Below are 11,840 nucleotides of genomic sequence, written 5' to 3' on the forward strand. Positions count from 1 at the left end.
TAGGGTTGGGGGCATCCAAAAAGGATGCCCCTTTCTAACCCTAGCATGCGCGGAGCGCGCACTTTTAGGCCCATCTGTAAAAGGCCTTTGTTTGCATAGGAAAATAGTTCAATGATTCTGTAATTACTGCAGTCTTTTGTGTGTCCCTTTTTTGTAGATGGGAATATGTATTGATGGCTTCCAATCTGTGGGCCACTGCTTTGTTTTCCATATTCGTTGGCAGATTTTAGTTAGAAATACTTGAATTTGTCTCTGTGGATTGTAGCAGTTCTCTTGATATGTTATCTGTTCCTGGTGATTTATTCTTTCTAATTGCTATGAGTGTGGCTTTCACTTAGTTCCACTTAGTAAAAAGCTTAGTTTTGTTTTTAAAAGATTTTCTGCCAAGAAAGTGATTTTACCTTTGTCCATTATAGGAGTTGATGGTGTAGGAAGGTTTTTCAAGTAACCATGTATTTCAAACTCTTGCTCATCATTTTTCCATATTTAAATCTCCTGTCTTCCGTCGGGCATCTATTTCAGTTCTTGCACTGGCCAGAATGATTGTGATAAAATTTCTGTAATTCTAAGCACTGTTTTCTTTGGTGTATAAATGAGTAACAAAAGCGCAGGACAAAAGTTGATGGTTTATTTAGTGATAAGATCAGGTTTATGATCACCATCCAAAAAGCTGAGGACTGGTCAACTCTCATTGATTATGTTTCCACTACCTCACATTTGCCTAGACCACTGCCAGGAACCTCCGACTTATGGAGAGGCATTTTCTGCTTGACCAAAATCCCTTCATGAATGACTTCCTCAGTGAACTTTTGTGTTTATCCTAATCAGAAACATACCACATCATCCAGATAACTACCCTAATAGAATTGATTGCTTAAGCACCATTTATATGTGGAACCTGCAACCAAGATCCATTGATTCCAGTACAAATTATTTTTCTTGAGCTTTTCCTAGCAATGCCCATTTTACCCATGTTTTGCTCATGAACCATTGAAAGATGTCTCTAATCATTGAGACTGTTGGAAGAACTGGACTGTTTTCCCTACAGAATAGGAACTAGTCTCATATGTATCTGAAATGAAGAAACAGACTGCAAAGGTTCAGATAACTGTGCTATTAACCATTGACATGCTTATATTCTTGTTGTAACTAGACTTTATATTAAGTGTATATTACTCTCCTGGACAAACACAATTCAAAGAAAGCCAATAAGACTGGGTACTTACGTTATGGTGGTATTTTAAGCTGTACTTGGCTTTTGCCATATTCCCTCAATAAAGCTGCTATAACCAACATGAATGGAATAATTTAGTTTTATTTTAACAGTATTAATTAATTCAGTATCAGTTGCACGGTTGGAGGATTAATATAACTGGCTTTACAGAAGCTTTTGTATTCTGAAAGGTAGGATATAAATTATTTTAATAAAAAAATACAAAGAAAGCAACATCAAAAGGTTGAGTTAAAGTGGATGGTGCAGTAAGACACATGAATGGCTTAACACCCACAGACAAGCTTGTATTTGCGCAAGCAATTACAGAAATGTGAATCCAGGAAATATTTCACAATATCTGTCTGGTTTCATGTCTCTGTCTTTTTATCTGTGGCTTCTTCATTGTTGAGAAGTGGGTATAGCTATCTTGATAGTCAGTGTGGTGTAGTGATTTGATTATTGAACCAGAACTCTGGAGACCAAGGTTCAAACCCCTGTTCAGCCACAGAAACCCACTGGGTGATCTTGGGCAAGTCACATACTCCTAACCCTGGAGGAAGGCAATGGCAAATGTCCTCTGAACAAATCTTGCCAAGAAAATGCCATGTCTTAGGGTCTCCTTAAGTCAGAAACAACTTAAAGAGACACAACAGCACCAACAAATAGCAATCTTATGAACAGTTTGACATGACATGTCCTTCACAAGTATGCCACAACATAACATGTCCTTCAAAAAGTAAATGAATATCACAGTGAATTAATTGCCTTGTATCCCTAAATAATAACATTGTAACTTCAGATGGGATGTATAGTAGGTTACAGAGGATGGCTGAGTCATACTTATTGATGGGCTAGAAATAGAAGGGTCTGCTATATTTTTCACTTTACCCAAAGTGCCTGAAGTATCCTCAAATTCCATGTTTGTGCTGGCTAGGGTTGAAATCTTGTCAATTTCAGTCAGTTCCACCCTGTAGGATTTGCTGCAAGGATGATTTAAAAACATCTTTCCAGATATGTATGTCAGTCAAATATGAAAAAATACCTACTTTTTTTTAAAGATAAATTTTTGTCTTGCTTTTTCCAGGACCCATTTAATGAAAGATATCAATACTCAAGTAATTTTGAGCAGAAGGAAATATTTTATTCTGTTTGATGATCTATGGCAAAACAGATCATTATCCTAAAGAAAACATTTCACCGAATCCCATTAGTATCTTTCATTTTGAATCATAGCCACTTTTATCACCACTCTATATTTCCAGTATTATAAGTTTGCTATCTTATTGAATCCACCATTTAGTTAATTATGCAATGAAACATTGCCAATTCAGCATTCTGCTGTTTGAAGTTTAATATGACTTTTTTAGTATGTACAGGCTGTATTTCCCCAGGATCACCATTGATTACCAAGCAAGACTTATACATGTTGGTCTACCTTGATTATTAGTTGTTCTGAATAACTGCACGTTGCTGGCATGTAAAACAAATATGTGCATGCATGCACTCACACACAAATACATACACATACTTATAACCTTTAGTCTGTCTGGCAGATATTCATATCAAGAGCAGTCTTAGAGAGAGGCAGCTGTCTCAAGCATTATATTTTTATAATCACAAAAAGGAGACAGATTGTTAGTTCTCATTATATTTGTATTCCTATGGGGAGAGGCTAGTGATATTTTCTACCCCATGCACTTTTTAAAAAAAACTGTCCTTGGATACTGTGCACCTTGACTTTGGGGAGAAAGGGGATGATGCCATTTGCTTCAGGCAGCAATCAGCTGAGCCATCCTTGGTCTAGGTGTTGTTAAGTGAATGCATGTGGGAGGGCTGAGGTTTATGTCTCTTTTCTTCCATTTATTGAGGAATGTTTATTCTGCATGATCATACTTTTCTTTTAGTTGTGACTTGTCTAAATTTGCTTGAATTGCTTGCTTACATCACTCAAAAATGACTGAATCCTGGGCTTTTTCCAGGAAAAGCATGTACTTGGTTGCTGAACTAAGGTCTTTATGCAGTCTGATCTTCAAAAACAGATTAATCGGACTGTCTCATGAGGAGCTGTAGCAACCAGGAACAGTACCTAGGAGCAGCAGAAAGTAGAACACCTCCACCAGTTTCTCTCAGCCAATTCTGCAGAAAGCTTACAAGGATGTTGACGTTTAAACCCAAATCTCCTTTATATGCTTAGCATCCACACACTTTTTTTTTTAACAAAAGAAAGTGATATTCTGCTGATATGTCAGATTCCTTCTTACTATGTTCAGATTTCATGTTCAGCTCTTGCCTTCATTTCTTTCACAGCAATAACTTGAAAGCCCTCTGGATATTCTAATGACAAAAGAAAATGCTTTGAAAAAGTTCTGTTTTATCCATTTTACAAGGTTCAATTAGAGTACACTGAGCTTTCACATAGCATGCCTCACTTATCATTATTTGCTTAAAAATTATTAAAGTATCTCTCAAGTAGTGATATTATCTTCTCTTACATGTTGTAGTGTTTTTTGGGCTATGTGGCCCTGTTCTAGAAGAGTTTCTTCCTGACATTTCACCAGCATCTGTGGCTGGCATCTTCAGAGAATGCTTCTTACTTCATCCGTTTAATCACATAATGGCTTTCCAATTTGTGAAACAATTAACTGTTTAGTGGATTATTGGTATTTTGCTCATTCAAACACAGGATGCTGTTACTCCAGCCCAAAATAGCAAAATAAGAAAAGAATCAGCAAAAATGTCTTTAGAAACCCACAGTGAACATCTCTCTGTGAGATGCTTCCTCTCCTGTGTTGTTCTTCCTCTTTTGGATGGTGTTAGTGAGAAGGCTAAGAAAAAGTAACTTGCTATTCATCCACCACTTTACAGATGCAGATCCTGTTTAGAACGTATCTTCTCTCTCACTTTTCCTTTCATTGTTGAATGTTTCTTGATAAGGAAATAATTTGCTATGAGCAGTTGTTGCTATATTCATTCCATGGAATGTATAGCAAATAAATATTGATGCTCTTACTGGATCAAGTTCAGCATTACCAAATAATAGAACTGCTGGGTGGTGTGTGTGTGTGTGTGTGAGAGAGAGAGAGAGAGAGAAAGATCGTTTATGTTTGGTGTGCGTGCATGAGAGAGAAAGTTGTTGTGGTGTGCCTTCAGGTTGCTTCCAACTTATGACAGCCTAACCTATCATGGTGTTTTCTGAGGCTGAGTGTGTACAATTATCCCAAAGTCATCCAGTTGATTTCCAGAGCTGAGCAGAGATTGAAACCCTGGTCTCCAGAGCCATAGTCCAATGCTCAAACCACTACACCATGCTGGCTGAGAGAGAAAGAAAAAAAACCTAAATTCAAAATGGTTCAAAGGAAACATCATACTTATGAAATTCAGTAACCTTTCATAAACAGAGCTCTTTTCATTTTATTTTTGGATGAGCTTCCAGGAAATCTAATAAATATTTAATCCTCTGTGATTTTAGAAGAGTGAACAGGAGGACAAATCCATATACAGTAGGTGTGTTTTACCCCCCCCCCCCCCAATTTCTTTTTCCTCTGTAGGTAGGGTTTTAGAATATAGCAGAGAGTGGCAAAAATAATTCCCTTATTCTGAGCAAGTGGGGGAAGATTGATGGAAGGAATAATATCTTGGACCCAGAGCCTGAAAACCTTTCATGATTATCACTGACTCAGTATCATTGTTTTCTGGAACAGAAACCAAACTGATTTTAATCGTAAGGGGATTTTGTTTTTGATAATGACTTAGGAATGAAATATTTTGTTTTTGTTTTAACCCAGGTTATCTGTGCAAAATGTTCTGAATTTAAAACACTTGCTGATAACAGCCGCCAGAATCGAGTGTGTAAAGATTGCTTTCAACTCCCATCGGCAGCACCATGCATCTCAGGCAGTGAAAATGCAGGAGAACAAAAGAAAAAGATTGCCATTGAGGTATACTTACCTTTTAATCAATTCTGAAACAACTGGCTGCTGCAGCAAAAGCATAGTTTTCCTTGTTAAAAACCCTTTCAGGATCTTACATCACAGTCATTCAAAATTTAGGCCATAGGCCTAGGAAAACTGGTAGGGAGGTCAATGACCATAGAAAGAGGCCAACACTTGCAACCCATGCTGTTCTGGGGAGAGAAGCATCCACTGCTTTTATTTCTCCACTATTAGCACTACATCAAGGGAATATCAAAGGAGGTTTTGGATCTGGACCATCAGAGTGCAAGGAAGAAAGTCACTATTTCTGTAAGATTCATCAGCATAATTTCAGAATTTGACAGGAGAGTTCATTTGACCAGACACACAGTTCATATTATTTTTTCCTTCATATATCCTTTTAGACAAAATTAAAACTAGCCAAATTTTGCAGCTAGTAATGCCAAAACTGGTTCTCCAACAGTTTTTTGTCCTAATTGCTGCTTGCTTAGGCCTGATCAAATTCTGCTATTGGGATTTTCCAGTAGATTCCACAGCAGTAGACATACCTTCATTTCTCTCAGATGACTCACCTGCAATAGGTAAAGCATCCACTAACGTAAGGCTTGGTGATATCAAGAACAAGAGGTACAGGGATTATATGATCCACTAAGTGGTATTAATACATTTTGTTACCCTTCTAGAAAACTACTGTAGCATAGCTATTGGGCAATCTTGAGAAAAAAAATTGTTCCAAAATCCAAGTTTTGTGATAATACTAAAAGCCATGCAAATGCTTAAAAGCCGCTGAAGCGTGATTTGCTGTGCAAAATAAAGCCCCTAGGTATCAAGAGAGGGAAATGTTTCTCTTTAATAGGGTTAGATGTTTATTTCTATGCTAAGTCTCTGAAATTCACAAAGGATGTGCCAAAAATACATATAGTCTGATCTGAGCTGTTTCTCCCACCAGCAGGTAATTGATTGGACATATCTTTTGTTTCTAACGTTGTATTTTCAGAGAGGCATGCTCATTAAGTGCAGCGAAATCTAATACCCATTTTTACACAGCTGACAGAATGAACTGCAGACTACTTGCATGAAAAATTCTGCCGCACATATTGGTGCTGATGGAATGCATGTTTCAGACTGTATATTTAGGCATAAACTGTGTCCTTATTGTATGATTCAGCCCTGCCTGATTTGAACTATTCAGGTAAAAGACCCCTGGAAGAAGTGTTTTTCTTTCAGTAATCATAACAATGCCAGACTAAGTTAGAAGCTCTATCACACTACAGAACTATTGCACTATTATTTCACTTTAACTGTCATGGTTCCACCCTCTGGAATGCTGGAACTGAGAATTCTGTTCCAGGAAACTCTTAAGACTGTATTTCAGGGGAGTGAAAATATATAACTTTCAGATCCTCACCAAATTACAAATTCCAGGATTCCAGGGGATGGCTCTCTGACAACTAAAGTGCTATCAAACTGTTACGATTGCACAGGGAGATGTTAGCTTTCATATGTCTAACTGTATGTTCTAACTGATTGCTGGGGGATCACCTTTCTCCCAAGACCCCACACACCCCATCTGCCACCACCTGGAGTTTTCATTTATCCTTGCAGCTGCATTGCAATCTGGCTCCACTCACTTGTGCTGAACCAGCTTCCTCATTAATTTTCAATCTCCTCCAACCTACTTTAAACATGAAAGTAAGTGTGTCATCTTAATTGCTGTTCTCAACTTCTGCTGTGGAGGTGGAATCTTTAGCTTAGTGCTCTCTAAGAACAGTAGTTCAGCACCTACAGCTGGGTCCTTTAATCCTAGTTATTTGCGATGATGATTAAACCCCTGTATATTTAAAGATTGATGCCTTGGAAATTGTACTTCTTTGCACATTCAGTATGCATAAGCAAATATTTGAACATAAGCTGTGAAGGTGTATAATAAACTGTAAATGCCTTCAGAGTAAGAGTATGAATTGATACTGGTTTTTTTTTTTTTAAATAGAAGCAAAACATTTTGGGAGTGGAAAACAGTATTTTCAGCAGCTACCTTCTGTTCCAAGAGAAAGGAAAAAATTGGTGTAAAGTGTGGGTCACCATTCCTAAGGCTGAACCTTTTGTGTTATACCTTCAAGGAGGAAGTCAGGTAAAAATATCTGCATATTAATGGCAGTAAAATAAATGAGTACATAAAAACATGTTATACTGAGAAATGAGCTAAAATCATAATTTGCAAAACTTTGGGTGGGCACGCTGGGGGGTTTCAGATGGTGAAAATAATCTGGGATGAATCCAGGTTGAATCTTTATTGTTCACATGCATCCTGAATGTACTCGATTCAGTTTGTGGGGGGCTGCCAAAAACCCACTTAACTTGGGATAATTGATGCCTGGGTTATCTTCTGAGTTTTTAAAAAAGAATCACATCGTTGGCAATGTGAATAATGATTTGAATAGACCCGGGATTTAACCCTACATGCCTGGCTGTGTCTTTCCCCTCCAACGAGGGGAGAGGAGGATTCACCCTCTCTCATTTCTCCCCTGTTCTCACCATCTCTTGACAACCAGCGGCTCCAAGGAGTCGCTAGCACCCTTGGGGGGAGGCACAGGCTGGTGAGCATGTCTGAGAAACTGAACAGAGAAAGATGTGAAGAGGTACAGATCCAATGAATAAATGGTGTGAATAACAAACCCAAAACACGTGGTTGGTTTAGTCACATCATCCCGCTAAAAGAAGGATGTCTGAATGACCTCCTAGTGTGGGTTAAGAGAACTGCTTTTCTTCCATATCAAACTGATGGGTCAGAAGATTCTTATGAGCCCCAGATACCTGTCTGAATTGAGTAGCTGCCTGATTCTGCATGATCTGGATTTTCCATCTTTCAGTCAGCCTCTTTTGTTAATGCTTTCCTATCAGTTTTCTGCTGTCAGAATTATCTGACAATTTGCTGTCCAGTATGCCTTATATGTCCCACTGCTCTTCCTTCCAGATGACATTACCAGATGAGTGATTCAAACAAAAACTCAAGGAATGAGATGGACTCTTTTATGTGTAGTAATTCTTAAACCTTTTAGGAGTGCAGTTTACTTCCATTTTTAATTGCAGGGAAAAGTGTGTGTTTGATATTAGAAGATATTTGTCCTGCTTTTACAACAGAATGACCTTACTGTATTTTGAACTTAGTACATGGTCCCAGCAAATATTAGCTTCTTTAAGTTTTTTCTTCTTCCTTAAAGAAGGTAATTAGATCTTTCCTTGGTTTCTAACTGGAATGATAAATAGCAGCAATGTGTTAACAGACAGCATGTGCAGGAAAATTGCTTTTCCATATAATTCGTAGTGAAAATCACTGTGTATCCCCTATAAAAAGAAAGAAAGAAACTTGTGCACATCCTCTGCAGTCCCAGGAGCTAGGGGACAAAGGCAAGTAGGTTTAACAAGAAGCTGCTATTATTATTGTAAGAGAAGCATCACAGGAGACTTTTAACGCCTCAGTTCATCTCTGTGTAGGTTTCTCCTGTGTTGCCAAATGGGTGGTAGAGTTTTTCTCTGATTCATGAAATCCTACATAGATTTATAAGGAAACTGCAGGGCACTTCAGCTAAAGTACAATTATAAAAAAAAAAATGTTGTTGCGGTACATCTAAAGAAATAGTAACAAAGATGTGGCTTAGAGCCTAACAAATTTATTATAACAAAAGCTTTCTTGGACTAATGTCCACCAAATGCATTAGCCTTTAAAGTCACAGGAATCTCTTATTTTTGCCACAACAGGGTAAATGCTTTTGGGAATTTAAAGGAACACCACTTTCTCTGAAATGTACCCTTCTGCCAAATGCTAGCAGAGTATGTGCATAAGATTAGTAAGAACTATTGATACTGAAGGCAGGCAGTCTAGGCTTCAGAGCTTACATTTTTAGTGCCCGTAGCCTAGTTTCTACCGAATACCAACTTTGTAGCAGTAGTTGCAGACCTTATTTTCCTACTACTACTTTTTCTGCTTAAAGAAGAGATCAAATCCTGTAAGGGGAAAAACACTAGTACAAATCTGTCATTAGTTGCTAAGCTTACCTAGTGTGGAAAAAAACCCAAATGACATCCACTGATAGAAAATAATGCTCCACTTTCCCAAGGCAGTGTTCTGGCCTGTTCATGACCAAGGCTATGGATGTAGTTTGCTACCTCAGTAGATGGCATTGTGATTTGTGGCAAGCAATATCATGAATATGTTGTGTGAATCAGGAGTCTGTAATGTTATACATGGATATAGATCCATCTAGCATGCTGATGGAATGTAAAACCTTACCATCATCGAATTGTGCAGGAGCAACAGGTGACCTCCCAGTGCAGCACTGTTTGCTCAGTTACTGCTCAGACATCACCAACTGGGGCTGTACCCAGATATGTTCTGACTGCTCTTTCTTGAAATGCACTGTGCATGCCATATAATTCAGGCCCCCCGAGAACTGTTTCTCTTGTTTTTCTCTTTCTGAGAACTGTTCCTTTGCTAGAAAACAGCTTTGGATTAAGGCTGTGGGGAAAATGGGTAAGGTGCCACTGGTTTTGAGGATGTACAGGGGAGAAGCTGAGGGCCACACATTGGCCCAAGTCCTCAGGCTGTGTGTATCCCTGTTGTAAGAGAAGATTTCCCAGAGCTGCTGCTTAAGACAATCCCATCATTGGTGCTCCAGGACTCAGCTGCACAGAAGCATGCTGGTCCAAGCCAGGGAACGAAATCATCATGATGGGTTAATGTCTTGGTATCGATTATGTATACACATACACATGTCTGTCTGTCTGTCTATCTGTCTATCTATCTAATTGTAGAATCTTAGAATTGGAAGGATCCATAAGGGCCATCTACTCCAAACTCCTGCCATGCAGGAATACATAGTTACAGCACTTTTAAAAAATGTGCATCCAACTTTTGTTTAAAGACTTCCTAATGTTTAGATGAATTCTCTTTTCTTGTGATTTGAATCCATTGGTTTCTGTTCTCATCTCTGGAGCAGCAGAAAACAAACTTGCTCTATTTATCTATACAGTACTTACTCCTGTAAGTCTTTTTTTTTTTCAATTCATGTTTTGTTTTCAAGTCCAATTCAGGACTAGAAAACTCAGGACCATCAAACAACAAAATGGATTGTTATTCTGAATTTTTGTCCTGTTAACTGATTAAATGCTGTATTCATTTCATTATGCTTTTGCTGGGTTTTTACTTCTGCTTTTCTCTTCTCTCTGTGTGTGTTTGTTTAGGATGGACAGGTTCCACGCAGTATACCTTTATTAGGATATGAAATAGACTTCCCACATTCTGGCGAGAAGTTTGAATCAAAGTATGTTATCAAACTCAGTCAGTCCCAACAGACTTTGTATTTCGGTGCTGATGATGAAGACTTGCAAATAAAATGGATGGATATTCTCACCAAAGCAGCTAAAGGGGAGACTCAGAATCCAAGTGAAGAAGCGAGCAATTCTTAATGTCTTTTTATGTGGTCCAAACTGTATCTGTGAGGAAAAAAAGAAGTCACCTGAACCTTGTATTCATGGCACTTTGAACACTTACATGGCTTTATATTTCTGTATGTCTGTATAGGGGTTTCAGTGATTTCTTTTCCTATCTCCCTTTTAATTGTACATTTGTCACATGCAGTACTGTTTGTTCAGCATATGCTTTGTTAGATGGAATGAGTAAGTGTAGTTGTTAATAGTGATTTTGTTGATATTAATGGCAAAGGAAAAAAGAAAAGAAAAAGAGGAAGCATTAATTTTCTCACAGGTAATTGGAAAACAATCCATTCCCTGCTCCCTTATCCCCAGTATTTTTGTTCTTTTCAGTTGTTGTTTAAGTGAAGGATGTGTATAGTATGTGAATTATGGAGTTGCTGCCTTTAAGTTAAATGTTGTACAAGGCTTGTGGCTGGCCACTGACATGCCATTCCTGTCTTCTCTTTTGAATTGTGTTTTTTTAAATAATGGTCTCCTCTGACCTATATGAGCAATGCAATGGGATTTGTTTTGGTAACACTGTTCTTTCTTGAAATGATTTTTTTTTCACTAGAGTACATTTCTAAGATCTTCTGGAAGCCATTGCAGAAGACATTTTGAAATTTCCAATATCAAGTATTTATCTATAATATCTATATAAATATATTTGGTTTTTTACTTTTACCCACACTTTTCATATTTCTTTATATGGCCTCCTTTTTTAAGGTATGCAAGCAAATATTTTATACTGCAAACTGGGATATCAATAAATCAACATTTCTAAGTACACCCAGCAAGGTAACTTTTTATTATTGTTTAGAATGATTAACATTTTGGAGTAATCAAGGATTTATTTATATAATTTGTAAATACCATACATTAAGCATTTTTACAAACCTGATCTAACTAAGATTTAGTCTTCAGATTAGGATAATTGTATAAACTGATTTTGTAATTTGTTTCCTGTGTACTTTTGTTTTCAAAAGTATTTATGTATGCAAATAAAAATCCATGCCATTGCTTGCTGAGTCTGCTACCCGAAACAGGATGATCTGAGTCAATGCTGGGGAATAAATCTGTGGCCCTCCAGATGTAGAATCATAGAATCATGGAGTTGGAAGGGATCACAAGGGCCATCTTGTCCAATTCCCTGTTATACAGGAATACACACCTAAAACATTCCTGAAAGACACCCACCAAACCACTAAAGACCTCCAAAAATT

The 11,840-nt window shown here is 37.7% G+C and overlaps 1 protein-coding gene across 2 annotated transcripts in view; it reads left to right on the top strand.

The window, feature by feature from the left end:
- LOC149321473 (FYVE, RhoGEF and PH domain-containing protein 3-like) overlaps window positions 1-11,626 on the top strand; it is a 130,762-nt gene extending 119,136 nt beyond the window's left edge. For both annotated transcript variants that reach the window (XM_089522854.1, XM_089522865.1), the window contains exons 17-19: window positions 4,999-5,151; window positions 7,136-7,276; window positions 10,387-11,626. In XM_089522854.1, coding sequence (XP_089378980.1) covers window positions 4,999-5,151; window positions 7,136-7,276; window positions 10,387-10,611 — 519 coding nt within the window. In that variant the 3' untranslated portion in view covers window positions 10,612-11,626. The remainder of the gene's footprint in view (window positions 1-4,998; window positions 5,152-7,135; window positions 7,277-10,386) is intronic.
- The last annotated feature ends 214 nt before the right edge of the window (window positions 11,627-11,840 follow it).

The sequence above is a fragment of the Sceloporus occidentalis genome, unplaced genomic scaffold (genome assembly GCF_023333645.1).
Source record: "Sceloporus occidentalis isolate IW3139 unplaced genomic scaffold, rSceOcc1.0.p SCAF_1, whole genome shotgun sequence".
Taxonomy (NCBI): domain Eukaryota; kingdom Metazoa; phylum Chordata; class Lepidosauria; order Squamata; family Phrynosomatidae; genus Sceloporus; species Sceloporus occidentalis.